At 33.7% G+C, this 19,379-nt stretch overlaps 1 protein-coding gene across 1 annotated transcript in view; it reads left to right on the forward strand.

The window, feature by feature from the left end:
* LOC136247588 (NLR family CARD domain-containing protein 3-like) overlaps positions 1 to 15,524 on the forward strand; it is a 47,536-nt gene extending 32,012 nt beyond the window's left edge. Inside the window, exon 2 of the mRNA XM_066039350.1 lies at positions 13,561 to 15,524. Coding sequence (XP_065895422.1) covers positions 13,561 to 15,071 — 1,511 coding nt within the window. The 3' untranslated portion in view covers positions 15,072 to 15,524. The remainder of the gene's footprint in view (positions 1 to 13,560) is intronic.
* The last annotated feature ends 3,855 nt before the right edge of the window (positions 15,525 to 19,379 follow it).

Genomic DNA, 19,379 nt, shown 5'->3' on the forward strand with positions numbered 1-19,379 from the left:
CTCTATAATACAGTATGTAGCATGCATTTAACTTTAATCTCAATGCAAACACAGAATTATGCAAACTGGTCAAGTTTTCTGTCAGCGGATCTCATTTGTGCAATAGTAGCTATTAATATTTTATTCAGTATGTATGTATGTATTATATGAGCTGGGTACCAGCTTTGTGTGTTGTGAAAAATGTTGTGATGTATTCATACCAGATTGGCATAGTCAAAGATTCCATTCACTACCAGTACACGAAAAACTTTGGAATTTTCAACTAGAGTAGGAATATAGCACATCGGTAAAAAGTACTCAAACAAGTTGGAGTAGTCCATGATATTAAATCATAGTAAAACAATAAGTTGAGTAGGGACGTAACACTTCTTATTGTTTTACTATGATTTAATAATATGGACTACTCCAACTTGTTTCAGTACTTTTATCAATGTGCTATGGTCCCTACTTTAGTTGAAAATTCCAATTTTCTCATATACTTGTTTGTTAACTTTTTTTGTAAATAATTTTATTATGACTGGTGAACCCACACATACCGCATCTGAAATGGTGCTGCGCCCCAGTTCCTTATTGTCTGTAAAGTGAAGTATCCATTGCGCTTCATTGTCTGCTATGTTCAACCCATTGCACAATATTTTGAACCAAGAACTGTTTGTAAAGCACCTCTGCAATCCATGCATACCAAAAGAAAGAAATCATGCCGCATGCCCCAATTATATTAATTATCATCTGAAAAGTGAAGTATCCATTATGCTTCTCTGTCGGCTAAGTTCAACCGTTACACAGCAGTAGGAATCAAGAACTGTTCCAAAAGCATCTCTGCAATCAAAATGGCCACTATGAAAAATACAGATGGTTTAAGGGAAGCCATCACCTGCTACTGCCAATTCAACATTTTTTGCTGTCAGCAAAGATGAATAGGACACAAAAGAAAACACTGGTAAGTCCATGAAGAATGCATTGTACGTACTGCAGTATTCCATAAGGCACCTCTCAGGACGAAACAACATCGAACAGTGAAAAAATCAAGCCCGTAGCCTTAGCCATTATCGAGTTATGCTTGTCTGAAGGTACTACTCAGTTACTCAGTCAGTCAGTCAGTAGAAAATGCTGTTGAATAATAAACATTTAAAATTCCGTAGCAACTTGTTGAAAGCATTTCAGGTCTATCTGAAAGCTTGTTTGGGCTTAGTTTTACCTAACCAACACTACCTCATCATCATCATCTGGGAAAATTGAGGCTGGTTTTTGGGTGATGTTATTTTGTGGGCCACGTCTACTCCTTTGTGGTCCCTACTATACAGTAGTATTGATACATTTTCTGTACATCGTAGTCCATTTTTGATTAGCAAGAAGATTTGTATTAATTGTTGATAGATTCTGTGCATATATTTTAGCCACTCAACATGTCGCCAGTACTTCCAGTGTATTTTGGCTTTGTCTTGTACACACATCAGATATTAAAGTATAATTCTCCAAGAGAAAAAATTTAATTTGCAAGAATAAAAGAATTGAAGCTTAATACCAAACAAAATGTAACAGATTATATGAATGTTTGTCACAATGTCACAATCAATGTGATCGATCAGGTGAGATGAAAAGGTATTGGATCATGTGACTACAATAGAATGTGATGTCGTTGTATTGTAATTTTGCAAATACAAATAAGTGAAATCCACACAAAAACAGCCAAGCTGTATAAAAGGGTGCGGCCTTCAAAAAGCCTGGATGAAAAGGTTGTGAAATTGTGAAATCAAAGATGGCGGCCATGAAATAGCTGCAATGATGTGGATGATACTAAATTTTATTAATGCAGAAAGCCATTATTAAAATGTATTATCATCCACATCATTGCAAAATGGCTGACACCTTTGATTTCACAATTTCTCAACTTTTTCATCCGGAATTTTTGAAGGCTGCACCCTTTTTATACAGCTTGGCTGTTTTTGTGTGGATGTTCAGTACTACACATTAGTAGTATAACAGAAATGATAATTGTGACCCGGTCTGCGAAAAGGGCTCTTATAGCCTTTCCAATTGCATATATATGGTAACCCATAACTTGACTGGTGAATATGGTACAAACCTACAATTTGGTCACTCAACAACCCTAACCTGGCAGTAGCTGTGGGTGTAATTACATGGTGATAGCTTTAGTAGATTAGGAGTTATGATTAGCCAAACATGGATAATTGGAAAGGCTATAAGAGCCCTTTTCGCAGACCGGGTCACAATTATTAAGTATCTAATGTACTTATATACGTCTAATAATACTTTACTTTCTTACATACTGTTATACTTCTTGTTTATAACTAATCAATTTCACAGCTCCTCTTGGCAAACCTGAATTAAAGGAGCTGTTTCCTTTTGTTGTACCAAATTACACATCCAAGTGGAAACAATTAGGATCCTTGCTCGGTCTACCAATGGGAAAGCTTGACACCATTGAATATGAGAACCGTACTAGAGCTGATGATTGTTGTCTTGCAATGCTGAATGAATGGCTACAGTGCGACCCTACTGCCTCCTGGGATAAAATACGTAAAGCTGTCAGTTTACTTTCTGGTCACCATAACAGTCATACCAACTCAACAATTCCAACAATAAAAGCATTTTTGAAAAGGCATTATGCTGAAGGTGTGAGTACAGGGAAGACTAGTCCATCATACAAACCCAGCTTACAACCTAAACCTGGTTCATCACATCTTCCACCATCATTATTGTTATCCAAACTGCAAGTGAAGTTTACAAAGTTAGTATTCATGATTCATGAGAGCAATGAAATCACAAAAGAAGATGCTGCATCTGTTGCCAATGTGTTTTACACTGGGAACATTACTATAGCTAATAAAGGAAGATATGGTCGAATTCTTTTACAAAAGGATGGGGATAGTGACTACTATCAGAGGTGTAGAAAATATACTGAAATAGGTGATGTACTTGCAAAACTTAGCTCTCATAAACCATTCCTATTGTTATTAGAGGGAGGTCCTGGAATGGGCAAAACAACTGTTTGTAGGGAAATAGCAAATCAATGGGGTAATGGCGAAATTGAATCTTATGATATGGTATTTTTAATATGCTTGCATCTGCCTAATGCCAAAAAATTTGTTTCATTTGAATTATTATTTGAGGCTGTTTGCCCTGGAAGCCAGACAAGGTTATCAATGGATATGTTAGATCACCTCAGTCACACTAGGGGTGAGAATGTTCTGGTTATAATTGACGGGTTTAATGAGCTTGATAAAACTTGTAGCTCATTTCTTCTTGATATCATTCATCGTAATCTGCTCCAGTTACAATTGTGTGACATGGTAATTTCGTCATGTTCTTCTGAGGCAGGTCAATTGCATCATTGTGTAAATTGTACTAGAGTGGAAATCCTGGGGTTTACAGATGACGCTAAGCATCAATACTTTAAGCAACACGTTGCTAATGATGCTGAGAAGTTGCAAGAATGCATCGAATCAAAGTCTTTTATAAAAGTGTTGTGTTATCATCCACTGTTTTTAACAAATTTGGTCAACAGTTTTAAAGCATCACAATTGCCAAGCTGTGAAACAGAGATCACTGACAGGTTAATTTGTCAAATGATTATCTGGTGTTTAAAAGTAAAGCCTTCCTGCCATAATTTGTCAATCAGTAGATTGTTTCAAGAGTTACCATCAGAGCATCAACTTCTTATACATGAGGTAAGCAAGTGTGCATATCTTGCACTCCAATCAGAAAGAACTTTGTTTACATTTGAGGAGCTCAATGAATCATTCCAAGGTAATTATAAGATGAATGGACTAGGGTTTCTGAAATCATTTATTGCAACTGAAAGTGGTGAAAATTTTAGTTTTATTCATCATTCATTGCAGGAGTTCTTAATCTCTTTCTACATTACAACATTATCCGACAATAAGAGAGAAAGGTTCAGGAAAGATAATATGTGGAGAAGCAAGTATTTGAATATATGGTTCCATTATTGCGGACTAGTTAAAGGTGATGACAATATTATCACTGCCTCGCTATCTGACAGTTGGTTTGGCAGTCTGTTTGGAGTGAAGGGTACTAGTGAAGTACTACAAGATAAGATGAAGTGCCTGTACTTACTCCACTGCTACTTGCAGTCACCTGATAATTCATTATATCAACAGGTTAAAACAAAAGTTATTGTCGATGAAAATATTTTAGATATTTCTCATATCAACTTGACAACTGAAGGGCTTCAGTTAATAAGTTTGTTTCTGTCTAGGTATTCACATAAGAAATGGAAGTGTTTAAACTTCTCCAAATGCTGTATAGACAATAAATTGTTGACTTGTATATTAAGTTTGCTGCAAGATTTATTGCAAAGTACACTTAGCATCAGTGTTTTGGACTTTACAGAAAACAATGTTGATTTAAATAAGCATGTTTTCTTGAAGATAATAAATGCACCCAATATCCAGCAACTTATTCTCTCTCGCAACAAGATAAGAGATGAGGATGTCAGTAGTGTTATTCTGTCAATTACAGAGAAACAATTCCATAAACACACTGACATCTATTTAAGGAGCATCCAAAATCATAACACCCTCTTTATCTTTTACACAGCATCACTAAAGAATCAAGGTATATATTCTATTACACCTCTGGTGGAATTGTATCTTATAAGGTGTCACTTCACCAGTGAGGCAGTAGATGATCTTTGTAATGCTTTGAAGTTGCATTACATGCTTTCGCTACTTTGTCTTTATGACAATAAACTGCTAAGCACTGATGTAGTAAAAATAGCTGATAGTTTAAATGTTTCAATCAAAGTTACTGTTAGCTTTCTGCTATATGAAATATCCTTATCAGATAAGGATGCTGATCATTTATATCAAACCTTAGCTACTGCCTGCTGCAGCTGTCAACTAATGTTAGTAAGTACTAGCAAGTTACAAGCTCTAAGAGTAACCAGTTATCACATCATACTGGCCTTGAAATACATTAATTCTGTTGATCATATACAATTGAGACAATGTTACATCACACATGAAGTGATGCTAAAAATTGGTATTCTTTTAAGCAACTCATCTACCTCCTGCAACATGCTTGACTTGTGTGGTAACAGAGTGGATGACTCTCATTTAGAAATTTTTAGTAATTCATTAGATTTTGAAGTCTCAGTGAAATCATTGTCTTTTTCAGAAAGCATATCTTCCCTTAAGCTTGCCGAGTTAATATGCTGTGTCCATCCATCATACATTAAGATTTCTGGTTTGCTGACTGATGGTAACAACCTGTCAGTTGGTATGGTAGTAGCTGAGAACTTGTTCACTTCACAGAGACAGTCAATTGTGATGTTGACATGTGACAATGAGAAGGTTGGTATTTTTCACAAACTAGACCTCTACTCATCTTGTATAGTAGAGAACACTTCACAGTTGACTCAGTTGTTCATCAACAATTGTACTATCGATGGCGAAGTGTTAGCTAACTCACTGGATTATAGTGAATCAGTTGTGTTGTTACATTTATCCAATATGGAATGGGATGGAGAAGTGTTTTATACTTGTAAAAGCTTCATTAAGAATAAGAGGATTATGATATCTGTTGTCGAGAATATTCTACCAAAAATTGTGCAGCAAAATCTTCTCAGCACTTTTGATGCAAATGGTAGCCTATCTCGGATTGTATCTACTGACAATATATTCATAGCTCATAGTTGTAGTCATGAACTAGTAAGGTGGCATCTCACTCAAGAGGTATTATGTAAGCCACTAGAATTATTCTATGTGTGCAACTGTCCAATGACCACTGACCCTGAATGGTATAATGTAGTGGAACACTATTTCAATTTCAAACCATTAATTTATGAGATTATTTTGCACAATAATCGTATTATCTCGAAAAGGTTAGAAAAGCTATTGGAGAACACCATTCAGTACACCAAAGTTAAAGATTTTTTTATTAGTGAGTGTGTGTTAAATTGTAACTGGTTAGTCAGTCTGTTGTCTTCAGTACCTAGTGTCACCATAGTAAGTAGTAAAATGGTCATTTCTGTTGGGGGAACTGGAAGACAATTTGCTTGGGTGGTTAATGAGATTTTGCCATCATTGCAGGTTATAAGAATGATCAATTCCAAATGCACAACTGATAGTTATGAAATACTGGTGAAGGCTCTCAGTAAGTGTACTAAACTTCAGGAATTTACTGTTAGTGGTGGAAGTATTGGTAATTTGCACTCATCAGCCATCTTGATTAGGGCTATATCACATCTACAAACTCTCAAATGTCTGCAACTTCATAACAATACTTTAACTAGTGAAGCTGTGAAAGAATTAATGATAGTCATTGCTAACAACTCTTCTCTTGAAACATTGACACTGAATAATCTTGGTTTAACTGCAGCAGATGTGATATTGATATGTCCATTGATTGGCAAATTGACTAATTTGAAAATCTTCAGCTTAACAGACAATATCATATCTGAAAAGGCTGCACATTCCTTAGCAGCTGCAATTAGTAATAAAAGTTCTCTTTGTGTACTATGCTTGGGAAAGACTAAATTACAAAGCACTGGCACCATTGCTATTGCAAATGCCTTGACTACTGTAAGAACATTGAAAATGTTAATGTTGAGTGATAATCTGATAACAGATGCAGCATCACGCAACATAGCTGCTGCCATTTCCAGTAATGCAAGTTTGGAAAACTTGTACTTGGACAATACTTTTCTGGGAACAGATGGTGTCATAAACATGGCCAATGTATTATGCAATTCAGGTAGGTTAAAAGTACTACGTTTGAATAATAATAAATTAGACCATAAAGCAGCTAATCACATCCAAGAGATTATCAATTGTAATCCATATCTTGAAAGTATTCGCCTAGACAACAACTTGCTGTACACAGCAAACATGTTAAAGATGGGGCATGGTTTATCACATATAAAAGTTCTTGGAATAAGTTGTAATGGAATAACTGAACAGGGAGCAGGTCACTTAGCAGATATGGTCACTAGCAACTCTGAGTTGGAAAAGTTACAAATCAGTAATAATTTCTTAACAGCTAAAGGTTGCAATATTATCACTGACACACTAAAGAGCATCTCAACATTAAAGAGGCTTTATCTTGGTAATAACAATCTCACAAAACATGGAGCTGATGGCATGGCAGCAGTAATTACAAGTAATCCATTGCTAGAAGTCCTTGATGTAGAAGAGAATGAATTGCTCACAGCTGGAACTATTAAAATAGCCAATGCTTTGCAGAAAATACGTAACTTGAAAGAGCTGTGGTTGAGTAATAATTATATCACTGAAAAAGCAGCAAATCATATTGCAGCTGTTATTACCAGCAATACCAAATTGGAGAAATTGCAGTTAGATAATAATTTACTAAAAACGTCAGGAATTTGTAGTATTTGTAATGCTTTGAAAAAGAATTATTCCTTAAAGGCAATTCTCTTTGGTAATAATGATATAAACCAAGATGCAGCGGAGTGTATTGCTGAAGTTATTCATAATAATCCATTTATTGAGTGTGTTAAGCTGGGAAGTAATGACCTGAAAAATTGTGGTACAACTCATATAGCAAATGCCTTAAAGTGCTTATACCATTTAAAAGCATTAAGTTTGGAAAACAATAATATTGGATTTGAAGCTGCTGATGATATAGCAGCAGTAATTGCCAGTAATACTGATTTGGAGATTTTGTGGTTACAAGATAATGAATTAGGATCAAAAGGCACTCAAGCTATTTGTAATGCACTAGAGAAAGTCAATGCCTTGAAAGGATTGGCTATGGATAACAACAAAATTACTGAAGATGCAATTGATGAAATTGGAAATCAAATGATATCTAAAAAGTGTTCTTTGCTTGAAACGTTATCTATAAATGAAAGTAATCTTTCAACAGCAAGTATAATTAAGGTATCAAGCATTTTTAGACAACTACATTGGTTGAAAACAGTTAAGTTTAATCTCCATCGTGGGAGTGATGAAGCTACTGATAACATTGCAGTGGTCATTTCCTGTAGTACTGAATTAGAAAGGTTAAACTTACGTAATGTCTTACAGTTTGAAAGACTTGCTGTTGCTATGAAGCATATAAACACTCTAAGATTTCTTCATTTGGAAAACAATAGCATCACCGGCACATCAACAGCTAGTGTAGCTGCAGCGATATCTAGCAATCCACTGCTTGAATGTGTGTATCTAGGTCATAACAAACTGCGGCTAGAAGGTGTATGCAAATTGATTGTTGCTTTCCAACGGTTGCAATATTTATGTGAATTAGGTTTGAACAATAATGAACTAAATGAAGAAGCTGCTGCCTATATTGCTGCAATCATTTCTGGTAAACTTACATTGAAAAAATTTTGGATAAATAATAACAAATTAAAATCACCTGGAATAAAGAAACTTTGTAACAGTTTAAAGCTGTTTTCAGGATTAACACTACTAAATTTTGAGAATAATGAAATTGATGAAAGTGCTGCTACTGATATAGCAGATGTAGTTGTCAACAACAAATTACTTCAGTATCTTTATTTAGGAAATAACAAACTTAAAACTACTGGTATGGTAATGTTGACAATGGCACTAAAACAAACACAATATCTGAAGTATCTCAGTTTGAATGATAACCAAATAACTGTAGACGGTGCTGACAGTATAGCAGAAATTGTTGCAAACAATAAGGAATTGAAGAAAGTGTGGCTAACTAATAATTTATTAATGAAAAAAGGTATTGATGTAATTTCTTATGCTTTAAGAAATGTTTATAATCTGAGTACGCTTTATATCAGAAATATTAGCAACACCAGAATGCCACTACATATATTGGAAGGACATAACTTGTTACAAAAGATTGATTTGGGGGACAGCAAATTAGGTAGTGAGGGCATTACTGGATCAATAAACATATTCAAACTGTTGAATTCACTTACAGTGTTGGCATTGAATCATAACAACATTGAAGGAGACGCTGCTAGCTACATCACTGAAATAATTTGTTGTAATCCTGGATTAGGATATTTGTATTTGCATAATAATAAGCTACAAGGAACCGGAGTTAAGGAGTTTTGCAAGGGCATAAAGCAACATTCAAACTTTATACATCTATCCTTGGAAAGTAATGAAATTACTGAAGATGCTGCAGATGACTTAGCAGCAGTATTTTGTAACAATGAATTGCTGGAAATGGTTGCCTTAGGATTTAATAAACTGAAAACAGTTGGTATTAATAAAATATCAAATGCACTTAAAACGTTGCACCATTTGAAAACACTGACACTTAATGACAACCAAACCACAAAAGAAGCAGCTGACGGTATAGCTGAAGTTATTGTAAGCAACCAACAATTGGAAGTATTGTGTTTGGGTAACAGTGATTTAAAAGATAAGGGAATTCACTGTGTACTAAATGCACTTATGAAAGTTAATACTCTTACATGTCTTTGTTTAGAAAATAACTGCATCACTGAAAGAACGGCAAGTGATATTGCAAAATCATTTGTGAATAACCCTCTTCTAGAGAATATTGTAATAGCAAACAATAAACTAGGGAGCAAAGGTATTATTAAGATGAGCAATGCTTTGAAAACATTAAAAGTGTTAAAGATTCTGGTATTAAGCAGTACAAACATTGAAGGAGATGCTGCTAGTCACCTTGCTGAAATAGTTTGTTGCAATCCTGGAATAGAACAATTGTGGTTGAATAATAATAAACTTACAACTGCTGGAATTAAGAAACTTTGCGAAGGTATTAAGCTACATTCAAGTTTTAAACTTTTACGGTTAGACAGTAATGAAATTACTGAAGAAGCAGCTGATGACTTAGCATCAGTACTTAGAAACAATGAATTCCTTGAAACACTTGGCTTGGGTAATAACAAACTACAAACAGTTGGCATTAATAAAATATTTGCACTTAAATCATTGCACCACTTAAAGACACTGTCATTTAATGACAACCAGGTCACTAAGAAAGCGGCTGATGGTATAGCTGAAGTTATTGTAAACAGTCGTGAACTGGAAATACTGTTTTTAGATAACAATACTTTAAAGGACGGAATATGCAGCATAATGCATGCACTATTGCAAGTTAATACTCTAACATCACTTCGTTTAGATGGTAACAATATCACTAAAGAAGTAGTGAGTGATATTGCAAAAGTATTAGTGAATAACCCTCTGCTAAGTCATTTTTCAATTGGTAACAACAACCTGGGGAGTGAAGGTGTTATTAAAATTGCCAAAGCTTTGAAATTATTACAAGGACTTAAGTTTTTAGGATTAAATGATACCAACATTGAAAAATCGGCTGCTAGCCACCTTGCTGAAGTAGTGTGCTGCAATCCTGGATTAGAGCAATTATGGTTAAATGATAACAAGCTTAGAACTGCTGGAATTAAAGAATTTTGCCAAGGTATTAAACAACATTCAAGTTTAATACTTCTACAGTTAGGCAGTAATGAAATTACTGAAGAAGCAGCCGATGACTTAGCATCGGTGCTTAGAAATAATGAATTCCTTGAAACACTTTGCTTGGAAAACAACAAACTGCAAACAGCTGGTATTATTAAAATAACTGAGTCACTGAAGAGCCTGTTATATTTGAAACTTATTACCTTAAATGATAACCAGCTCAGTGAGCAAGCTGCTGCATCTCTAGTAGGTATCATTAGAGCTAATAGGAACTTAAAACGTATAGCATTACATAATAATCATTTTAAAGGTTCAGCAGCTATGACAATTGCCGAAGCATTGAAATACCATCCCTCTATTGGTGAATTAACAATTTTTAGTATGTATATACCTAGTTCAGAAGAAGATAATATCCAGCAAATAATTGAACATACAACTGATTTAAAACTACGGGGTGAAGCATTTTTAACACATGCTACTTATCAACAGTACTGTGGTGAAGAAGTGGATATAATAGGTTGGAAATATACGTTTCTTAGAGCTAGTGAACCTATGGCATGTGTAAACTTGGATTTTATAGTACATGCAACTCATTTATTGCTCATAAAGTCAACAGACGTTCCATATTTAAGAATAGTAAAATGTCACTGCAACAATATTTTGGCTATATGGAAGAAAGATGAACACTTAAATGTACTGTTAGAAAAAAATGACTTATTTCAAAATGTTATTACAGTAGCAGTTAGGTGCTCCACTGATTCACAAATCACTAATTCAGATGTTGCAGCCATATCTTTTCTTGTCAGAAAAATTCGAAGGTTGGTAAGTTTAGATTTAGGCAATGTGATTGCAGTACCATTACCTAATCTAGATGGTTGGTCATTTCCCATCCAAGATATATGTCATAATCTTGATCTATTTCCTACACTAATTTTAGACATAGTTATGTCGCTGTCCATATATAACACAGTTACACATTTAAATTTTTCTGGAAATAGCATTGCACTTGATACAGCTCACATGTTAGCCAGTGTGCTGCCTAGATTTGCAAATATATCAACACTGGCATTGGAAAACTGTGATTTACAATTGGAGAATCTGCATGTACTCAGTAACCCTTTATCTAGTCTCAAATTGACTGTATTGAGTGTGGCAGGTAATAATATTACATCACCTGTTGGTGACATTATATCCCTTCTTACTGCAAGCAACAGTTTTCTAAAAGAATTGCTTTTACATGATAATTTTTTGACATCAACTAGGCATTGTATTTCTTTTAATACATTAGAAGAGTTGTGTATTGAGAAGAATGTGCTTTCAGATGTAATGAATGCTTTCCAAGTGTTATCAAACAGTAGAGTTCAGCCAAATCTTAAAAGAATTTATGTGTGTGACAGTAAAAGTAAAACAAAATCAATTATATTTTTATTATGTCCTAAACAAATGTTAAACAAGATAGTTCTACGTAAAGGAAGTTGTAAAGCATCAAAGAATATAAGGATACGAATTGGGTTAGATTTACTGGAGACTGTAGGAGAAATGCTTTTAATGTATGAACAAGTTGGAGTATCATGGGAAAAAGGCATTGCTTTAAAAGACACTGCTATTATGGAATATTGCAGCACACTACAAGATGCCAAAGAGCTTTACTGTCATAACTGCACAGATGAAACCTTAACTGAACTTGAAGTGGATTTCATGATTACAATCATTGACAATAATTTTAACCTTCAGAAACTCAATCTAAGCAATTATGATACAACAGTGAATACACCTTTTCCTAAAGATTCCTATGTTACTTCCAAACTAAATTTTTGGGTTGGTATTAGACCAATAAATCTATCACAAGGATCATTCAAGAAACTTCTATTTACGTTGCATTGTAGAACAAGTCTAATGACCATTTTAAATTTTTCTGGTAACATTGTCAATGAAGAAACAGCTTATTTGCTATCCATTGCAATAGCTAACTGCACTCTCCTAGAAGAGCTATTTCTTAAATGTTGCAGTCTACAAACAAGAAGTTTAGTAATGCTTGGTCATTCATTAGCACAAATCACTACCATAAAGATCTTGGACTTATCAAGTAATAATCTCACAGAGTGTGTAGCTCAATCTATAGCAGCCATCATTAATAATAACTTGAAGCTTGACGAATTGCATCTTGATAACAATTTCTTGTATTCAATCAGCAGTTTAACAAGCATTTGGATGGCATTGAAAAATTCACAATTATCATTGCTAGTTATTGATGCTATTATGATAAGCAACAGCACAATGTGTGAGGTGGCAAGTTTTGCTAACAATGTTTCTGTAATTAAACGTTTAGTTCTTAAAAACCACAAATTAAAGATTACAGGAGAAATGCAACTTGGTAAATACATCAATAACAACACACTGTCACTTATTAAACAGCAATCATATAATGAATATTTAGTACTCTATCCTCATTTTATAAAACAGAATGAAGCAATAAATATTTTACTATGGAACGAAGACTATGGAGTAGATGCAAGTGGAATTTTTAACTTAATCTGTGCTGTCATGAATGTCAAATGTTTAGAATTGTGTAACAAAACTTACAACTATTGCTCAGAAAAAAATCTGGTTACAATAACAAAAGCAGTTACTAATTTTCTTAAATTAGAACAAATAGTTCTTAATTGCGTTACCTCTACTGCACTTCTAAAAATCTTCAAGTCTGTTAAAACGTTGAATTTTCTCAACACAATAAGTATATTTTTTTCTGAGATTAATGATGAGTTCACTGTTTGTCTATCAGAATTACTAACCAACAACAAAAATGTGCATACATTTTGCTTGTGCTATTGTTCACTTGGATCACCTGAAATAATAAAGATAATGTCATCATTAACAGTCAAGCATGTGAAAATATTAAGATTACATAACAATCTCATCACTGATGAAGCTGCTGACAGTATTGCTGATGCAGTTCTAAGTAATAGCAGTTCTCTAGAGTATTTTGATATTACAGAAAACAAACTACAAGCTGGTGGATTGCTAAAAATTTTAACCAGTTTGAGGGAATGTAGCTCCCTCTTGGTTTTATCTTTCTATGGCGTCAGAATTACTACAGATGTGTTAGAAAAACTTTTAGTTGTCATTAATAAGAACCCAAAATTAGAAACACTTGATTTAGAAGACATTTTCTTAGGTACAGAAGGTGCAGTGGAAGTAGCAAAAATGTTGGAATCACACACGTGTTTAAAATTTCTAGATATATCTGAGAATCACATTAATGAAGCAGTAGCTGATTTCCTTGCTACTTTCATCATTAAAAACACTGCTTTGGAAACCCTGCACATTGGTAGAAACCACCTTGGATCCAATGGTATATCTGTAATAGCCAATGCTCTTATGACACTGACTGGAATTAAAGAGTTAGAATTCATTGATACAGGCATTACATCCAATGCAGCAGCCAGTATTGCTAACTTTATAAGGAGCAATACTCGGTTAGAATCCCTGTATCTTGGAGCAGGATGTTTTCCATCAACAAAGTCACTGGAAATATCATTCATTGAGAAATCTATTTTACTTGAAAAACAGTTTGCTAAAATTGTTCGATCTTATACTGGCTTTAGTATAAGAAAGAAATACAACATTGAAAAAATTAACAATTTCTTAAGCACAAAGAAATTAAATCTACCCAGCTCTAACAAACTGCAAAAAGAAGGAGCAAAAGCAGTTTGTATGGCATTACAAAATATACAATCTCTTGAAAGACTGAGCTTAGAGAACAATGATTTAGATGATGACTCAGTGGATATTATTTCAGCAGTCTTTACTAGTAACACTTCAATGAATCAATTGTGGATCAGCAGTAACTTGTTTTCACCTATTGGATTATCAAAACTATTAAAGCCACTGCAAATGATATCAACACTTGAGGTACTGGATTTGGCAAATAGCAATTTGTCACCACAAGTGGCATTAGATATTGCAGCTGTGATATGTAGTAATAAACAAATAAGGCAATTGTGGTTGGAACACAGCAACCTAACTGACAATGGAACGGTTATTATTCTCAATGTTCTGATGGCTAGCATGTATGTTGCAGTGGTTAGCTTGAGAGATAATAATATCACTGAACAATCAGCAAACTTGCTTTATAAAGCTTTAGCACAAAACATAAGCTTAGAACAGCTGTATCTTGGCAACAATAATTTAACTGATGTGGGTATAACACAGATTATGTCATCATTAACCAATTCACATGGTCTAAACACCCTTGACTTATCCAATACTAATATTACTGAAGTATCAGTTGATAGTATAGTAGAAGTGATTACTAGTAGTAGTCAACTACAACAACTATTCCTTGGTGACAACAAGTTGTGCTCATCAGGAGCCATAAAAATAGTCACAGCTCTACAAGGCTCCCACACTATACAAGTACTGGGATTAAGCCATAATCATATCACATGTGAGGCAGCTGGTGAAATATCTACAGCAGTGTCCAGTATGCCATATTTGTCCACCTTGATGTTTGATGGTAATGAACTAGAAGTGGATGGAGTATGTACCATCATAGAAGGTGTACAGGAGCTGAACTGGTTGATGATATTGAGTGTGACTGATAATGTGAACAGTGAGGAGGAGGAAGAGTATGAGGTTCTGAAGACATGTTTTACTGATAGCACAAAGTTCAAGTTATACATGTAGATTTGCTAGTGATTTTCATAGCTTTTAGTTCCATAAACTTGTAATTGGATTTTTTTTTAATGCGACAATTATGCTTTATTGCTACTTTGCTTATATTATTTCCCCTTTGATCATTTTGCTATGCATTTGACATAATTATAATTTTGTTTCAATTACTAATTATTTGATACATAATTTTGTGTGACTCATGATGTAATATTCCCTTTGATCTTCTTACCAGAATTTTTACATGTGTTAGTATAATAGCAATTCCCCTTTGATCTTTGTAGTAGGACATTTTTTGTGCACATAATATTATCCTTTTATTTTTATATTATACAATTATTTGTTATGTTTTATTATAATAACAATTCCTCTTTTGATCTTTATACTACAAAATATTTTATGCACAATTCTTGTGTGACACATTTAGTTTTAAACAATAATCATTACAAATGCTGTTATACTTTGTAAGATTGATTATTAGTAAAGTACTGTAGTGGTATAACTTGCAACAAGAGAAGTAGTATTACGAGTGCTCACAAAGGGATGGCAAAGTCACTGGTGGGAAAGAGAGATTTTAAAATGGAGGCAGGCCATGATTAAAGTCCAGAAACGAGATTACAGGGCTGTGCGGTAAAATCACAGAAAAAAGTAGGCCAGAAACTGCCATTCGAGCTCTCCACACAACCCAGAAAAGACGTCTGTTAAAACCAGCCTTGAGTAGTTTGAGTAGTACTGAGGGTCAAAACTAGTAGTAAGATAGTGTAGCTATCAACTGGTGGTGTTAGTTTGGTTTTCCTGATGTGTGATTTTGGATCGGGTTTGTAAAATCTGGTCACATATTTACATTCATCGATCTCTCAGGGAATGATTTTTAGGACTTTGAGGCTAAAAGGTTTAGATCATCCATTAGAGCAGTCTGATATATATACAAGGTGTAACGGCTAAGGAACTGAAATAATTTATGTAGTACTGGCATGCAGTATAAGTTTACTACCAAATGTTGCCAAAACTGGCATAGGCAGATTTATCAAAACCTGCCAAAATTATCTATTGAACATACCTGATCATTAATACTGTATATAGGTTCATATCTGGCCTTATTAATTTTATAATTAGACATAGAGATGAGCCCATTTTGCTTTACTTCCACTAATTGTTCTTTTCAGATTTTCTATAATTATGGTAAATATTATGATACTTAAATTCTTTCTATTTTGCTCAGAATCAAGTAATCAATGTTGATCTCAAGCTCATTAATTATGCAACTGTTTGTATTAGTAATAGCATGGGGCAACAGTGAAAATAATTTGAGATAAATATGTGTAATGCATTAAAAAAGTAATGGGTAAAACTTCATGGGGTGATGCCAAGGGAAAGGAAAAATTCCAATTTGAATGCAACAAGAATGCCTTAGAGTGGTATTTTTCCCAAATTTCACTGCTATTCATGCTATTCCAAGTTAGTACCATGTTTGTTGCCAAGCAATAGTTGTTGGATATGTTTGCTATGGTTTAAATGGAGAATCAAATCAGAATAGCCCATAGCAACCAGCTAGGCATTAAGCCCTTAACTGTATATGAAAAGAGCAAGCAACATACAAGCTATAAGGCTTTAAAAATATATCATACATTAACATGGACAATTCAGGTAAATAAACATGTTGGAATCATGAAAACATGTTTGCTCCAGTACTAAACCTTTGGGAGTGAACTCATGTTCACCTCTTCAATTATTAGTGTTTTAACAGAGGCTCAGTTAAACATGAACTGACTGTAGACAATTGTTACTTGTCAAACAAAACGTCATTCATGCATGTACTTGTAGGCCTGAGCCTATTTTGCTGGTATAATTAATTTTGAAGAAAAATGAGTGGTTAATTTTGCTAGAATAATTGGAAACTGTTGGGCATAATAGAATAATTGACCAATTTGGTTGGAGATATCCTTGAAGACTCATGAAAGATAATCACCTGAAACTCAGTGTAATTATATACATGTACTGTATGCTCACTCTTTTATGAATTTCTTCAATGACAATTAGGTCTACGTCAAATATGCTAGCATACTTAACAAAAGCAAAATACCGTAATTAGCTTTTTTTTTTGTTGTAAAATAATTTTTGTGTGCAAAACTTGTATGAAAAGTTGTTACAAGAAAATGTTTACACATTAAGATCAAACTACTCTAATTATAGAGCAGTCATTCATGTAAATCATATGAAAATATTTTTACACGAAAATTTTTATCACGAAAATATTTTACATGGAAATAAATGCATTATGTAGATTGGAGTACTGTATATGCCAGGACTAATTCTAGCAATCCTAGCATATTAAGTGGATACTTCAAACCGTGTGGAGCTTATTTCATTTTCCATGAAAGCAGGCTGATACTCCCTAATAGAGCAATCACTGTAAACTGTATTACAACTGCAATACAGCACTCAAATGCATTGTAGTACATAGCTCCTTATACTGATACTCTCTTATAGAACAGTCACTTTGTAGTGAAATACATTTTGTCTTCAAAAATGTTGTGGAGGCTGTCACTTTTGTCATCATTCAAGTCTTTGTATTTTAATTAAGTGTATTTCTTGCTGTTGTATTGCATATTTGTTTTGGTGTATATTTTTGTAAGCAATATACACCTATAATATATATGCCAGAAATCATTATTATGCTAGCATTTTGAAAGAATCATCAAAGATTTCATGATTCATGAATGAACAATCGATATACTCTAATACAGTAGATCAGTCACCAGATCAAGATACTCTAACAGTACACTCACCAGATCGAGATACTCTAGTACAGCATTCACATAGATATACTCTAATAAAGCAATCAATATTATTTTCCACATTATGACATTACTCTAGAATAATAAAAAATCTTTTTTTATGTGCAAACCATAGAATTTTAAAATAAACAGTCAATTCTACATTTCTATTTCAATTTATTGGAATAATTTTGAGAATAATACATAAATTTTGGAACATAAAGCAAACCTTTTCCAGGAAATTCTGAATAGAATAATGCAAATAAGCACCACCCTATAGTGCTATTGTGCTTTTCATTTTACCTATATATTATGCTATGCCACAGTGCACAAAAGTTTATCTATTATGTTCACAGTCATACTCTAACTTTGCCTCAACTTTCATGTTTAACTAACAGTTTTGCACTTTCTGTATAACTTTTCACTTGCAAGAAATTGTTCAACATTAACCATTTAAAAATAATTCATTTAGCAGCTTATTATGTCAGTGTTTAAATTATGTAGCTCATTGGTTCATTAAAATTACTAATAAGGCTACACACTACAACTTTAATTCTTCTTGTGTATGAAGAGAATGTATAGGAAGTACACAAGGCTATAAATAGCTCAGTATGTCAATATTTTCCACTGATAACAATTTACAGTATGACAAAAATCTACCTATTATGCTAGCATTATGCTTCATGCTTCAAAGCACTTATTGCGCACCGTATTATGCTGCATAAAAGGCTGGTGCCTAAATGCAAAGAATCATGAGCATAATTACCTCAGACCTAAAAATTTCTAAACGCATTTTAGACAAAAATTTAAGCTAATTTGACTCAGACTTAGCAGTAAGGATAATCACACTACTGTGTATCTAATCAGGTTTTAATATTTGTGGTGTCATTCACCTGTAATATAGATGGCATCACATGATAATAAATATTATGATGTGCCTATGAGTGGGCGCTAACCTACACCTCACAACATAACATCTCATATCTCAGTACTGTAATATCCTGTAACTTTAATGTTTAATAGCTAGTTGCTGAAAGTTGTGCAGCCATAGCATAATAAAAATGACATTGAGTAATGAAATTTTGAATGCTATGTTTTTGCAGGTTCAGTCACAGATATAGCTATGAGATATCCATGACTTATTTTAGTTTGTCGTGTAACTTTCAAAACCTGACAAGTGACATTATATATTATGTTGGTCAGGTCTCCGTATTGTAAAGACTACATATTCAATTTATGTATATAGCAGCAAATCAGTTTAATTATTGTAGTATGCTGTGGAAATACTGATGGGAAGTTTAAAAATTAGCAAGCAAGCTTCACAAAACTTCATGACTCAGTTTAAATCAATATAGCTAGCTACCTACGTAGCTGATGGATATCAAATGCATGACATAGGTCATCTTAATACACCAACACTAGACTGAGCTATACATACTCTTAAATAATTATTCAAATAATTGTGATCAAATGTATTGTACATAATGAATGTTAATCAAATAAAAACCTGTTTACTTTATTGGGATTTTTTGATTCCTTTGGTACT

This window comes from Dysidea avara, chromosome 2, assembly GCF_963678975.1.
Source record: "Dysidea avara chromosome 2, odDysAvar1.4, whole genome shotgun sequence".
Lineage (NCBI taxonomy): Eukaryota > Metazoa > Porifera > Demospongiae > Dictyoceratida > Dysideidae > Dysidea > Dysidea avara.